The sequence below is a fragment of the Ostrinia nubilalis genome, chromosome 4 (assembly GCF_963855985.1).
Source record: "Ostrinia nubilalis chromosome 4, ilOstNubi1.1, whole genome shotgun sequence".
In the NCBI taxonomy this organism is placed as follows: domain Eukaryota; kingdom Metazoa; phylum Arthropoda; class Insecta; order Lepidoptera; family Crambidae; genus Ostrinia; species Ostrinia nubilalis.
In genome coordinates, this window is record NC_087091.1 from 13,775,984 (window position 1) to 13,792,948 (window position 16,965).

At 39.8% G+C, this 16,965-nt stretch overlaps 1 protein-coding gene across 1 annotated transcript; it reads left to right on the plus strand.

Moving 5' to 3' along the window:
• Nucleotides 1-5,935: 5,935 nt before the first annotated feature.
• Nucleotides 5,936-6,912, plus strand: LOC135071391 (uncharacterized). The gene is made up of 3 exons (XM_063965183.1): nt 5,936-6,083; nt 6,168-6,392; nt 6,593-6,912. The coding sequence occupies exons 1-3, from the start codon at nt 5,936-5,938 to the stop codon at nt 6,910-6,912; spliced, it is 693 nt and encodes a 230-aa protein (XP_063821253.1).
• Nucleotides 6,913-16,965: the final 10,053 nt, after the last annotated feature.

Sequence of the window (16,965 nt, forward strand, 5' to 3'; positions counted from 1 at the left end):
CCATCTTGTGGGTGGACTTATTGGGTCTTGTGGGTTTATTCGCTTTAGCAACCCATAATAAAACCCTTAAGAAATAATAAAACTCCAACCCCTTAATTAATAAAAGTTACACCCTAGTTGAACTCTGATTTAAATTGTCATTTGGTTTGGAAATGTCATTTTAATTCAAGGTACATCCTAGGTATAACTTTTTTTAAATAAGGGGGTAGTAGTTCTTCAAATAAAAACATTTATTTCACAATTATCTCTATCAATAATTATAGAGTTAAGGAAGGACGCTGGAGCAGTAAACCCTTCGTGCCTCGCATAACCTAAGAAGTACCATAAGATGGACACGTATGATACTTCGGTTACACAAAAAGTATGTTTATCTTCGAACGCAACCAGATCTGAGGCTGGTGGCCATAGTAAATGTTGTTCGTCTTGGTAAGACCTTTCAAATGACACTAGAAGCATATCTATTGGAGCCGGGTACCATTTTGCCCATTATCCTTTATGCTGTATTTTTTCTATTTTGTGAATGTGGGTGACGTATTGGGGATTCCAAATGCAGCTACAATATTCTAATACATTCCTTACATAGACGTAGTAAAGGATTTTTAGACAATTTATATCCGTAAAAGGTCTACTTACTCTTAAAATGAAACCTAGGTTTCGAAAAGCTTTAGCCACCATTGTGTCTATGGGGCCGTCCATATATTACGTCATTCTAAATTAGGGGGGGGGGGGTTGGTCTGCGGATGACGGTAAATGATAGATAGGGGGGGGAGGTGTTTCGAAATTGACGTCATTCTTATTTATTTATTTATAGTTTATTGTTCACGTACAAAAAGATTATTTCTAAAAAGAAATTTCTTCCAGCACACCTAGTAAGTGAGACTGCAAATGTGAGAGGCGGCTAAGGCGCGTACAATACTAAAATAACTCATAATAAACATACATAATAGTCCAGTCAATAAAGCATTATAGATGGAAAACTGTAGAACACAATTTCTGACCTCGGGACTTTATTTAGCCTAGTTAGGAGGTGAACAGCAAAAGTCCCCGCCCTTAGCCCTTTAGCCGGCGGGGAGAGGGGGGTTAAAAGGTACCACTTTTCGGTTTTTCGCTTAATCCTCGGAAACTATACGTCCTAGTGACATGACTACTATGAACCAAATAAAGCTTATTCAATTTGCTACAGGCGAGACCGTCAAGTTTTTCTATATCTTGTATAGTTTTTGCGGCATCTGCTCTAGAAGGTCTGTAAAATTGGAAATTTTATTTTTGTCTTATATGTTCCTATCAGGAGAAAATCGACTAAATCAACATTGAGTAAACACTATAGACATGCGGGAGCATGTTAAGCCTAGTTCCAGGGAGGGGACTGCACCGTGCGTATATTTAGACGAACCAATTGTAGCCACTTTTGACTCCTCATCATTCAAAAACTACTGTGCATTAACACTTCAAATTTGGCTCATATGTTGAGACTTGCAAGATATACATCAGCTTCAAATTTCATAAATATGCCTTAAACGGTTCTTTAGGTTTCTCTCTACACCGTCGTTAAGGCATTCATTGACTGGACTATAATGCAACATAGATGTACACAAATACAGTAATAACTACAGATAAAATACTCTAACAATAATCTATATCTATACTTATAATAAATCTGTAGAGAGGTCAATTCTGTACATGAAATATATTTTCAAAATAACTATCAGGGGGTGACTAGTGATCGATACTGATGCCAAAAATGCAATCAGTAAAATTTTTGTCTGTCTGTCTGTCTGTATGTTCCTTATAGAAACAAAAACTACTCGACGGATTTTAACTAAATTTGGTACAGTTATTCTTCGTACTCCTGGGCAGGTTATAGAATACTTAGGAATTCGCGAACGGGAATTAGCGGGAAAAATCTTTTATATGAAAATACTAAACCGCTTAAGTTTGACGCTTGAAATTTGGTATCCAGGTGTCTTAGTAAACTTAAAGCTTAGTTACAACAGGATATTGCAAAATTCCCACGGGAACGCGAATTAGCGGGAAAAAACATTTGTATGAAAAAATCTAAACTGCTTAAGTTAGAGGCTTAAAATTTGGCATGCAGGTATCTTAGTAAACTTAAAGCTTAGTTACAACAGGATATTTCAAAATTCCCAAGGGAACGGGAGTTAGCGGGAAAAAAACATTCGTATGAAAAAATCTAAACCGCTGAAGTTAGACGCTTGAAATTTGGCATGCAGGTATCTTAGTAAACTTAAAGCTTAGTTACAACAGGATATTGCAAAATTCCCACGGAAACGGGAGTTAGCGGGAAAAAACATTTGTATGAAAAAATCTAAACCGCGTGTTAGATGAAAGGGGATGAAACGGGATCCACGCGTACGAAGTTGCGGGCGGCCGCTAGTATTACATATAATACTAGCTGCCCGCCCCGGCTTCGCCCGTGGTACTTACATGTATTATACATATAAACCTTCCATAAGAATCACTCTATCTATTAAAAAAATACAATATAATTAACTTTTTAAAAAAATAAAACCGACTTCAAATGCGTGAACACAAAAAAAAAACTAAAAATTAAAAATATTGCGTATAAAAAAGTTCATCCCCAATTTTCCACCCTTGGGGGTGAAATATTTTCTTCAAATTCGCATGAAACCACCCTTTTGATAATACCTATTCAACAAAAAAATAATCGTTCAAATTGATTTATAATCGGCGGAGATATTGCGTATAAAAAAGTTCATCCCCAATTTTCCACCCTTGGGGGTTGTTTTTTCTATTATTAAATTTAAATGGGACCACCCTTGAGGTATTACCTATACGCCGAAAAAAGATTTGTTCAAATCGGTTCATAATTGGCGGAGTTATCGCGTAACAAACATAGAAAAAAAAAAAAAACATACGGGTCGAATTGAGAACCTCCTCCTTTTTTGAAGTCGGTTGAAAAGGTGATTCTATAACCAAGTGTTTTAATTTTGTCAAACTGGTAATGACGTCAATTTTGGGAGAAGGGGGGGGGGGGGGGTCATTAAAAAATGACGATAGGATGATTGTAGGGGGGGGGGGGGGGGGGTCTAAAATCTGAAAAAATCGATGACGTAATTTATGGACGGCCCCTATGTGCAAATTGAATGTTAATTTCGAATCTAGGAGTACGCCCAAGTCTCTCACTGATGATGAGGGTTTTATTTTTATGCAATTTATGGTATATTCAAACTTGACGGCATTGGTTTTGCGTGTGAATGTTAAATGTGAGCACTTACTAACATTGATATCGATTCTGTTCTTACTGTAGTAAACACTTAGTCTATCGAGATCTTCTTGCAAGCAGACACAGTCCTGGATGTTTCTAATTTTCATGTAAATTTTTGTGTCATCTGCGTACATTAAGAATTTTGAAAATTTGAAACACTCTGCTATGTCGTATAAATAGCAGGCATATAAAAGAGGTCCCAGGATTGATCCCTGGGGAACACCCGATAAAACAGTTATACAGGGTGGAAACGTTAAGTGATCTCACTCGATTATTTCTAAACTATACAAGATATTGAAAAACTAGTTACTGATCCTGAAAGTGCTTCACGAGCTCTTTCAAACGGTACCAATAATAGGTTACAGAATAAACTGGAACTATCCGAAAATGCAATGTTTCCAGCTTCCATACATTTGGGAAAGTTACATAATATTAAAAAGTACACAAGATATCACAAAACTAGTTACTGATCCTAAAAGTGCTTCACGAGCTCTATCCAAAGATATCAACAATAGCTTACATAATAAATTAATTAAATGTTTCCATCTTCCATACATTTAGTATTATCAGTCATGGCACTCGTCTCTTGACAATAATTATAGCAAGTAAAGCCTAAAACTAATGTTTTCCACAAATAATTTTAAATAAGATGCAAGTTACGAGTTTATTAAACCGACTTTTTAAGTTTATTATTTAACAAAAAATAAATTGCACTTCTAATATTATGTGGTTGGCATACATTTAGTATGGAAGCTGGAAACATTGAATTTTCGGATAGATCCAGTTTATTCTGTAACTTATTATTGGTACCGTTTGAAAGAGCTTGTGAAACACTTTCAGGATCAGTAACTAGTTTTTCGATATCTTGTATAGTTTAGAAATAATCGAGTGAGATCACTTATCGTTTCCACCCTGTATAATCCGATCGACAACCTCCTATCACTACAGCCTGACTTCTATTACGCAGATATGAAATAAACCACCTGAGTAAGTTACCTCGTGGGGTGTCAGTTCGAGTTACCTCCACGTAAAACTGGGTTGTTACTGAATCCACTCTGACATGTCGGAAGGGATATAGTAGCGCCTGTTGCGGTTCATCCTGGGCAACGTCAGATAGTGCTGCATTGAAATCTCATAATGGGATCTCAATGACGCGGTACCTGGCGGCCGAAGACTCGATACCCAATCTAAGGTGTTATCCGTACCGTGCCGAGAGATGCGTGGCTGAGGGGGAGCTCAATCGCTAACGGTGGGCCCTCGATACCAGGCGACCTCGAGGTGTATATAGCCTTACTCCGGCATGCGGGGCTCTGCTGGAGTGGACCTACTTTCCCTAGCTACTCGTGGGACCAACATGAATAAATGCTCTCCCAAAAAAAGTAACGGTAACCTGGAAGACCTATGCCAGGAACTTATGCCACTGATAGAAGGAGTAGAACAACCTACCCAAATATCAGAGCAACTCAGCATGGAGACAGAGGAATCCATCAGCACGGCAGAAAGGGCTGCTTGCGGCTCACACTCGCTGACTGATGAATACACCGCCTCCAAACCCACTGGCAGGAAAATGTCAAGTGCGGCAAAAAAGCGCTTCGGAGCTCTGAGGCAGCTGGGAGTGGAGCCGAATATGGCTTCAACACTGGCGGTCAGGAGCTTCGCTGAGCTGAAGCAGATGGGGTACAAGTTTAAGGCCTCGCAACCTGAATCTGGGCGCAAACCGGTAAAACGGGTTCGCTCGGAGGAGGAATCGCCAAAGGGACATATTACCAAAGTCCCAAAGGTGAGTGAGACCTTAAACACCTCAACCACCGTAGCCTACAGCGAGGCCGTACGCTCAATCCGGGTCGACATAAAAGACTCCAAGTCCTTGATGACTAACACACAACTGGAGTCGCTGCGCAATACCATCCTGCAAAGCATTGCCAAATCCGGAAGGGGCGAAGGGCCTAAATTCGTGGGCTGCTCCTTTAAGCCAGGCTGGCTCCTCATCACATGTGAGGACGAGCGCTCAAAAACCTGGCTTGAGAATATAGTCCCCCCCCCCCTCAAACCGTGGCCGGAAGCAAGCCTCGTTCTCTTGAGCGAGTCTGAAATCCGAAAACCTAATGTGGGGGTGGTATATATTCCTATCTCTGAAGCCAGCAGCGCAACGCGGGCCTTAGAATTCTTCGGTGCTCAGAATGAGGGTCTGAACACCGAGCACTGGAAGGTCCTCAATACGAAGGTTGACAAGGGAGGTCTAACTCTGACCGTATCCCTAGACGACCATTCGTTTGAGGCCCTGAAGATGATGGACCTAAAGGCCAACATTGGCTTCAAAAAGGTCCAGTTCAGAATTAAGGGCCCCATACAGGATTCCAAACCCTCCGCTGAACCCCCGACCACCGCCGCAACCACCACCACCTCTACCCCCGTACCGCATCCTTAACCACCCCCCCTGAGGGTACCGTGCAGGTCCGCACAGGACCACAACGGGTCAACCCTCCTTCCACCCCCTCAACCTCCACTTCCACATTCCAAACAGGGGAAGGGGAACGCGGTTTCCCCCCAACAGGGGGACCACAAGGGGCGCACATCCGCCCAGAGGAAGGGGGCAGCACAGAGGACCGTACCGAGGGCGGCGGGGCACACAAGGGCGCCGCGGCTCCCAAGCACAATAGTCCCCACCAACCTCAACGCCCAAAGGGGATGGCGATACTACAGGCCAACCTACACCACGCTATCGCAGCCTCTGCGGTCATAGAAAAGATCTTCAGCGAAGGTGGCCTGGACATCGCCCTCATTCAAGAACCATGGATAAACGCCGACTCCATGGTAGCTGGTCTGAACAACGCTGGTAAGATTCTTGTATGCAAAAAAGGCCGCAAACCTAGGGCTTGTATCGTGTTTAACAAAAATACTAACTTCTTACCTGTTCCAGAACTTTGCAGCGAAGATACTGTCACCGCGTACGTAGAAGTCAAAGGGCCGAACAGGTCCAAAGTACTCTTCTGCTCGGCATATCTTCCTGGAGATAAGCAAGATCCCACTGAAGAACTGACTAACGTCCTGGAATACTCTAGAAGACAAAAGTCGGAACTGATAGTGGGATGCGATGCTAACGCCCACCATACCATCTGGGGAAGCTCGGATACCAACATGAGAGGTGAGTTACTATCCGATTTTCTTCTATCTGTCTACAGGTGCTGAACAATGGCCACACGCCAACATTCGTAACAAAAACCAGACAGGAAGTAATAGATATAACATTCGCAACAGAAAATGTGTCAAAATGTATAACAAAATGGCACGTCAGCAGCGAGAACTCAATTTCTGATCATAGACATATACGTTTTGATATTTCAGGGCTGGTAGAAGCTCAATATCCAAGAGTAAGAAATCCAAAAGACACCTCCTGGGATATGTATTTAACCCTGCTCAGTGAGAATCTAAAGGATATACCCAAAACTATCAAAACACCGGACTCTCTTAATGCCGCGGTCAAAATGCTCAATAATGGCATAATCAATGCCTACGAACGAAGCTGCCCCGAAAAAGAAGTAAAATCTAACAAATCACCAATGTGGTGGAACAAGAAGCTAGAAAAGCTCAGGGCCATCACACGTCGTATATTCAACCGTGCCAAACCGTGCGACTGGGACAAGTACGGAAAGGCCCTAACATAATATAACAAACAAATCAGAAAAGCCAAAAGAGCCTCTTGGCGACGCTTCTGTGAAGAAATTGCACAAACTAACAAAGGAGCAAGAATTCACAAAATCCTCGCTAAGACCCCAAACAACTATCTTGGACTACTAAAGAAGCCAGATAACTCATTTACGAACACCGAGATGGAGACTCTAGATCTCCTTAGGTCTTCACACTTTCCGGGTTCGTACCAAATCAATACACAAAGCAATACCCAAAGGAATGATGAACTCCATAGGGCTAAATGCTCAGACTGGAATAAGGCCTCCAAATCTTTAGGCCTAACCAGATTAGATGGGCTTTGGAAAAGTTTAAACCATTTAAATCAGCGGGAGAAGATGGCATCTTTCCTGCTCTTCTACAAAAAGGTAATAACTTACTTCTCCCGCATCTGGTAAAAATATTCAGAGCAAGTTACGCCTGGGGTATTAATTATACCAGAACCATGGAATTGGGTCAAAGTTCGTTTTATACCCAAAACGGGGAAAAGGGACTACTCACAACCCAAATCCTTCAGACCCATAAGTCTAACATCCTTCCTGATGAAGGCCATGGAAAGGATAATAGACCAGCACATTAGAGCCAAATACTTAGTGAAAAGACCACTAAGCATCAACCAACATGCATACCAAAAGGGAAAATCTACTGAAACAGCCCTGCTCGATCTGGTCGATAAGGTGCAAAAATCCCTAGAGGATAAGCAAACGGCCCTATGTGCTTTTCTCGATGTTGAAGGTGCATTTGACAACACCCCTATAGAAACCATTCTAAAAGGAATGGAGGCAAAAGGGATTGATATAAGCACCATCAGATGGGTAAAAAACATGCTCTCCAACCGAGTAGTAAACATAACCCTCAATGCTGCAAAGCTTGAATTTCTTGCCACAAGAGGATGTCCACAAGGAAGCGTACTATCCCCACTTTTATGGACACTAGCAGTAGATCAACTTCTTACCAAGATGGCAGAAAAAGACTATGATACTCAAGGCTATGCTGATGACCTAGTGGTTATCATCAGAGGTCCCTGCCTGAGCACAATTTCAAGTCTAATACAAGGCGCTCTCAACACCATAAGTAGGTGGTGTAGAGAAAACGAATTATCTATTAATGCGGATAAAACAGTGATAATACCATTCACGAGGAAGAGAAAACTGGAAAAACTGGTAAATCTGAAATTAAACGGAAAAACTCTTCCTTTCTCAAGCGAAACCAAGTATCTAGGGGTAACTTTTGACCAAAAGCTTACTTGGAATTCGCACCTAAACAACATCATTCAAAAAGCCAAAATGGCTCTGTGGAGTTGTTGTCGAATGGCAGGGTCAAGATGGGGACTAAAACCCGCAATCGCCCTATGGCTGTACACAGCGGTCGTGAGACCGATAATAACCTATGCCTCTGCCGTCTGGTGCGGCAAGGTCAACCAAATGACAACAATACAGAAATTGAGCAGCCTACAACGGCTAGCCTGCATCACAGCAACCGGAGCACTATCAACGACACCAGGGGCTGCATTAAATGCTCTGCTTGATCTTATACCACTGCATATGCATGTGCAAAAAGAAGCCAAGCAGAGCACATACAGGGTGGAAACGATAAGTGATCTCACTCGATTATTTCTAAACTATACAAGATATCCAAAAACTGGTTACTGATCCTAAAAGTGCTTCATGAGCTCTATCCAACGGTACCAATAATAGATTACATTATAAATTGGATCTATCTGAAAATTCAATGTTTCCAGCCTCCATACATTTAGTAAAACCTCATAATATTAAAAACTATACAAGATATCCAAAAACTGGTAACTGATCCTGAAAGTGCTTCACGAGCTCTGTCCAATGGTACCAATAATACGTTATAAAATAAACTGGATCTATTCGAAAATTCAATGTTTTCAGCTTCCATACATTTAATACTGCCACAATCATAGCACTCATGTCTTGATAATATTATAGCAAGTAAAGCCTAAAACCAATGTTTTCCGTGAATAATTTTAAATAAGAATGCAATTCACGAATTTATTTTAAGTGTTTATTATTTAAAATAAAAAAATTAACACTTCTAATATTGTGTGGCTGGCATAGTGGCATACATTTAGTATCGAGGCTGAAAACATCGAATTTTTGGATAGATCCAGTTAATTCTGTAACCTATTACTGATATCGTTTGAAAGAGCTCGTAAAGCACTTTCAGAATCAGTAATCAGTTTTTCGATATCTTGTATAGTTTAGAAATAATCGAGTGAGATCACTTAACGTTTCCACCCTGTATAGAATCTGCACCCGCACGAAAGTCAGATGGGCTTCTCAAAATCTGATAAGACTCAAGGAATCAGTACTTGAAAACAAACTTCTTGCCCAGTGACGACATGCATACGGAATGTAACTTCACCAAACTATATTCCGTAAACATACCTCCTAGAGACAAATGGCTAGAAGGCCAAATGTCATTTAAGGAAGGTAGTCACGTCTGGTACACGGACGGATCCAAAAAGGAAAATAATGTAGGTTGCGGGATCTACGGAGAGAGGCCTAAGCTCAAAGTTAGCCTAAACATGGGGACTGAAGCCTCAATCTTCCAAGCCGAGGTCTTTGCCATAAACAAATGTGCAGAGATAAACTTGGAAAGGAAGCTCCAGGATCAACACATCTACATCAACTCAGACAGCCAAGCAGCACTGCTGGCCTTAAAATCCTTCGAATACACGTCAAAATTGGTGCAAACATGCACCGAGACACTGAATGCACTGGGAAATACCAACAAAGTAACGCTTACATGGGTACCAGGACATTCGAATATAGAAGGAAACGAAGTAGCAGATGAACTCGCCAGAGATGGAGCCGATAACCCTCAAATCGGCGTAGAACCGTTCTGTGGCATTACCAAACAACGAGCCACCACGCTACTAACCGCCCTCTGCAAACAAGAGGCTATTGAGTGGTGGAAGTCTACATCGGGACAAAAACACTCAAAAGCACTCATTCAGGGATATAGCAATAAAGTAACTAAGGAACTGCTAAAGTTCAAAAGATACAAAGCCTGTGCAGTGACTAGAATACTGACCGGCCACTGCAAACTAAACAAACATAAATCGAACATGAACATGACCGAGGAAACTCTGTGCAGATTCTGCCATACAGAAGAAGAAACGGCCATGCATGTTCTTTGCTCATGCTTCCCGCTTATGAGCAAAAGAAGTATCCACCTCGGGCGACACATCATGGAGCGTGATATCTGCTATCTCATCCGGGTGGATGAGATAGCAGATATCACGCTCCAAAGAATCTGGAAATTTATAGACTCAACGGGACTAAGCAGTGAACTTTAAAGACAAGGGCTGCCACAATAGATCAAACCTGGTCGAGTTGGCGCAAATAAAGGCCCAAAAACCAATAATAATAAAGTTACCTCGTATACCCAGTTCACAAAGTTTTCTGGCAAGTATGATGTGATCGACACGGTCAAAGGCTTTTTCAAAGTTGTAGTGCCGTATGTTTTAGTGCCTTTTTTGTGTATGGGAACTACGTGTGCAGTTTTCCACACGTTTGGAAAGTAGCCTCCAGTAAGGCATCTATTAAAAATACCTGCAACAGGTTCAGCCAGAGACTTGGAACATCGTGAGAAGAATAATGGCGGTATATTATCAGAGCCGGCCCCTTTTGTGACGTCTAGTTTTTTTAATAGATTTAACACATACATAGCGGTGACCTCAACAGTATGAATCACGTCCTGGGATATATTATCTGATAAGTTACAACTGGGATAGACGGATGCCGGTTCTCTAAAGTTCTTAAGAAAAAAGTCATTAAACGCGTTACAAATATCTAAGTGACTGTCCAAAGTCTTATTATCATAATTCATAACACTGGGATAATCCGAGTGCCCATTCCTGCGGGATTTTACATAAGACCAAAATAATTTAGGATTAGTTTTTATATTATTTTGTGACTGTTTTATGTGTAGATCATAGCAAGTTTTCTGCAGTGCCTTCACAGAGGCTCTTAAATTAGAAAAAAGTTGGTAATCTACCGGATTATTATGAAGTTTCCAATTACGATGATGTCTTGATTTTTCTTTAATTAGATTAATAAGGCTCTTATTGTACCAAGCTGGATAAGTGCGGGAGCTAGAGATATGAGATTTTGGAACGTGCTCGTCAATTACTCTTTATAAGATGCGGTAAAATTTAGCAATTATATCATCTATATCAGATAAGTCCAGTAGGTATAAAAGACCAGTCTTCGTTTAAAAGATGTTGATTAATTTGTGTGTAGTCAGCTCGCGTATATTGATATTTTAATCGCGATTGCGGTCTCACAGGAGGAATAAATAAATCAGTGGCACATATTTCTAATGAAGGGTGATATTTGTCTTCAGTAACCGTAGGAGTGTCCGATCTACTAGTTTCCAGAGTGATATTCGAGAATATGAGATCCAAAATGCCATCATGGTGGTTTTTAATGAAGTTGTATTGAGTAAGCCCTATATAGGAAGACAATTCAATGAAATCCGATGCCGCAGACTGAAGGTCGGAAGACCCTTTTTTCAGTATTATCGGTTCTTCTGTGCTCCAGTCAATACAATGTAAGTTGAAGTGACCTGCTATAATTATATGGTCATCACAGTTAATGGAGGAAATATGTTTCACCATCTCGGCAAGCTGCTGAAGACATAAAGGAATTTTAGAATTCGGTGGAATGTATACAACAGCTATGTGCAGATCGTTTGTGGAATTAAGTGACTTTGCTGAAATTGTCACCCAGATGCATTCGAGCAAGGGTCTTTGCCACTCTGGCCGAGGACGAGCCTCCAACTTTTGAGAACATAACACCATTACTCCACCACCCAAAGAACCACGATCGCGCCGGAAGACATTATATTTAGTGCCACAAATTTCGCTATCCAGGACACCTTCACACAACCAAGTCTCTGTAAAAAGGCCTATATCGCAGTCAGAAAGCAGCATATTATTATAAAAAGTGTTAGTTTTAGTACGTAAACCTCGTACATTTTGGTAAAACAACTGAAGTTTGTTGCGAAAATTTATATGTCGCACCCTTAATAATATAGGGGCACAACTCAAAATTTTTGGTTTTTTACTTTTTGTACTAGAGAGGCATATTTTCGTCAGTTCTACAAGATGGCTTTCACAGAAATCGAAAACAATGATCAGATTAAAGAGTTCTACATTTTGTGCCCCTTCCATACTTTCATCTATCTTCCCGCTAGAAGGGCTGAATCAGAGACATGCCGATATTTGTCGAATCCGGCCCCCGCGACTGTGGTCCAATTTGGAGTTGTGCCTTTGTGTGACAAACTTTTAAGTAAGTGTTAGTGAGCTAAGTCTAATTAATTCCATATATTTCTAATAATATGTTACATTTTCATTTTTATTACATTGATAAAGTCCCGTTAATCATAGAAAATTATAAAATATAACTTTAACTTTAGTTAGGCGGACCATGGATGGGTGTTTGTATTTAAATTTATAACTCTCCTATAAAAGTAATTTGCTTCTTGGTATTAATTTTCATACCTATTGGTTGATTAGGAGCCTACAGAATGTTTTATCGCGATGCTAAGAAATAAAGCGGTGGTTATGAAATACTTCCCGACAAAATTAAACTAATGATTTATAAAATAAGAGACATACCTACGTGTTAAGGCTATTAACGTTCGCTCGGGGCTCGGGTTGGCTTTTTTCTTTGCTTATTTCATGAATAAACGCACTAGTCAGCCAAAAGGTGAATTACTTTAATATGTTAGTGTAATAATTTATAATTATATTCTTTAATTTATTACGGTCACATAAATTGATGCTAATTAATCACTCAGATTCTGAGGACTGAGGATACATCGAATTTATTTTAAAATTATCTTTTCACGTATTAAGTTACTACAATTTTACTGATCAGCTATTAGACCTTGAAATTTTCAGTTTGTCTAAATTTAAGTTCTAAAGTGCTTTTTGTCTTAAAAATGTGAGTTCGTAATGTAATATTGTGTTAACACCAGTTTTTATTAATATGTGGCAAATATTGTACACAAAAGCAAAGAAAAAAGATCACGGAGTTTGTGATAACAAACCAAGCATACTTTGGGATAAAAATTGTACAAAATAATAAATATTGGGTGTCCAATATCGTCGTAAACCTTGTGTACCTAGACTCTTTGCAATACTGAAGTCAAGCAGGACGTAAAGGGCTTCTATTTGGAGGGCCAAAGATAAGTATTGAGCTTTCTAATCACTAAAATGATCAAAAGCAAAATGATGATGAGTACGGAAAAATTAAAAGCAGCTATCTTCGATGGACTGCAAATCCGTGCTCTTATAAAAGACTGTATTTGTAAACCATATAACACAAATTGAATCTGAAGCATGGCTAAGGTGCTTTAGTAGTAAAATATTTTTTGGGGAATGTTAGAACACCAGAATAGATATTCTTGTGTTCAAAATTGGTTGCTAAAATCCTTCAAAAATTACACACGCCAATTTGAGTATTAATTGTATTTTTTACAATAGCCATTTGAACTGATTCCCACATAATTTAGGTGATTATAGTAAGGGACAAGGAGAACGGTTCCTTCCACCAGGACAGCAGGATAGTGGAAAAAAGATACCAAGGTACTGGCTGTTGGACTTTAATAAGTGATTATCCTGAACAAATCCATAACAGAAAACCTTACAGAAAAAGTTTTTGTAGGTTTTTTCTTTATTTGATAAAATGCATTTTTTTTATAGGGTAAGAGTCCCTATCTATCTAAGTAAAAATATTTTGAATGCATAAAATTAGTATTTTCATGTCGGTTTTCTCAGAGAAATAGCTTATAGTCTTTATTTTAATCTAATTCGACATATCTAATAATTTTCTAGTATTCAGCACCCTACTCTTATACTGAATTGGCTATAAGCTACTATACCGCACAATAACTGTCCCCAATGTTATTGGGCGTAAATCAATGTAAAAATCGAATAATACACTTATTTTTAAATATTAGAGAGCAATATTAGGGAATATGCCATATAAAACAATTCAGCCTAAGGATTAGATGGGCACAAGTACAAGTAATACCCAAAATCACAACAACAGAAATAGTAAAATAAAGGCCTAACTTTGAAATATTTTTTTAAACAATTTTTTTACATACTCATAATCAATATTTTCAAAAATGTCTCATGTCAAATTATATAACAGATACCAGTGATGAAGTATGCTTAATTTGAAAGTTGTAGCTGACAAAATAAAGATTTTAGAGCCAATTATGTAAAAAACCGCGATCCGCCGATTGGTTTTTTGGCTTTTCCCAAAAAACTGCATTTTGGAGTTGTGCCCATTCATTATTAAGGGTGCGATGTGTACTAGCCATTTTTATTTTGGTAAAAGTAATAGTACTTGTAAACAGAAATAATATTTCTGTTTACAAGTATATTATGTAGAAATTGAACTGAGTAAACTAAATTGCATCTTAGTGTGAATTCGTAATAATAAAATTATATAGGAAACTGAGGATATGCAGTGAGTATACATGACATTTATGGTGAAAAGGTGTGAATTTTGTGTTGGAGTGTGTGATATGAGTGTGAGTGCGCTGCATGCAAGATTAAATGAAAAGTTACTTAGGTTAATGGTAAACGACAAAAATTTATAAATAAAATTAAAAATGATCAAAGGTCCAGCTAGGCGATTTTCTCTAAATCTGCAGTCGAAGATATCACGATCGGTGGGGTTGAATCGCTTCTTCGAGCGAATATCCTGCAGTTTTTTGTCCAGATATACTTGAAGCCTGATTCTTTGGCTTTTAGCTTGCATGCTGCGAGGAGACCCTTATTCTCTCTAGTAAGGTGTTCATTTACATAAATTAGGTCAGTATCCTTCCCGAGCTCAACATCCTTGGCCACGATAGTGCGTCGCTTGCGAGCGGCAGCTATTATTTGGTCTTTAATTGCACGTTGTTTTAGTCTGACTATAATAGCGCGTCCTCGCCCAGCACTCGCGGGACGCCTAGGCTGAACACGATGAGCGAACTCCATGTCATCAGGGGTAATGTTGACACCAATATGCTTGAATATTTTCGTGGCTACATCAGTGGTGTTCTCCAATTTATTTTCCGGTATACCAACCAATTCTATATTCTGAAGTCGCGTCCATTGCTGTTGCCGGGAACATTCCTCTTCCAGATGTTTGATGCGGGAAGTACAGGACGCCAAGTCCTTTTTGAGGCTAGAATTTTCACTCTTTACGACCTTCAGTTCAGTAAGGATGTTGCTTTGAGCTTTCCTAAGATCACTATTTTCCTTTCTTAAGTCCTCGAACGTTTTGTTGAAAAACGTTAAAGAGTTCTGAAATTCAATCAACTGCAACTTGACACCGCTGATCTCATCAGCGAGATGTTCGCTGATGGATGCCTTAAGAGTACTTGCGAGCTCCTGTCTTATCACGGCCCTTAAGGTTGCCTCCGTAACATATTTTTGTGCATGTAGGTCACCATCGCTGGTCTGAATCCCTGATGTTTTGGATTTATTGCGCAGGGTAACATTGCTTATTTGGTCGTCCGTGTCACTTCCGTCCGCCCCACCCCCGGCCGTGCCAGACGACGACAGCGCCCGCAAAGGCGTATTTGTGTTATCCGACTTTGGTAGTCTGCTGACACATTCTGGACATTTCCATGTTCAAACCGCTGGGATGTAATACTAGCACATTGTAAGTCGTATTTTTGTTTACAAGATGGGCAATTAAGATAGTCCTTGCCATTTATTGTAGCATTGCAGCCTGAGCACTTATTAGTGTTAGAAGCCATCTTGTACGCCAACGAAATCAAGCGAAATCAAGCTGAGAGAGATCAAGCTGAGAGGTAAACAAACCGGAGCAACGCAGCTAGTAAGCGTAGTGTCGGCTGGCTCGGTGCGGCGAAACCGGTATGAAACCACTATACGCAGTGACGTCAGATGTTTACGCCGATGCTCGCTGCTCGCCGCCCGCCGCGCGCCGTGTAACGTTCGCCGTAGGTAAAATTCGCAATCAAATATTGGCTTAATACTCACAATATTGTAAGTTTTCAGGTATGATGATTACACTGTTGCGTAGCTTATATATCGGTTTTGAGAACTAAGCATTGTCCGGATCAAAAATACTGTGTTAAACCAGAATTACAATTAAAATATTACGAGAGAGGAAAAAACGATGTTGCCTCTTTGACCGTCGGCACGGAAATTATCGTAACCGATTGTTGTAATCGGATTACATGAACATCACTCGACCATGTATGTCCATTTGGACATATCGGAATGGCACGCTTTGACGAGCAACTTGCTATATCTACTCCATGAAGCTACAGATAAAAATGGAGGCCACACTCCGAATACCTACTTGAAGCACAAACTAAGTATCACTATCTCGCTCTCTGTGGGCAGACTCGCTCTTTCTAAATAAACAAAAAATATAAAATTGCTCAAATTCAATGAAACCAATGTAAAATCTTTATTTCTTGACATAGGTATCATTAAAAATGAAAAGTGTAATTACTGGTAAAACGTTTTAGGAAGAAATTACTGTAAAAAATGTGAAAAATGTTTACAATGATCCAATGTCGGAAATTTTATCACGAAATAAACACTTACGCGTGGAATCTTATGTCACTTCCAGGACACCACGTACTACCGCAACCACGCACTACAAAATTTTGCACCAATTCTTGTGATAAAACAATGATTATTTCCTGTAAACAATCTCAAACGAAATTAACTGCTTAATAAACAAAATAGTAAACAACCGCCATGATGGGCCGGATTGGGCCGATGTTGCCACATGGTACCGATTACCCAGGAATTGGGATTGTAATTCCCTGATTCGCCAACACATTAAGCCTAAATGGCCGACAATTTTGTGATTTTTTATTTAACTAGGAAATCTTAGTTTCAAATATTATAGTCCATTCAGCGTAAGATGGTGATTATGACAGTTCTATTTAGTGAGGCGCTCCTTATAAACCTAATCGATATTTTTTAGAATCGAGAATATTTTCTATAGAAA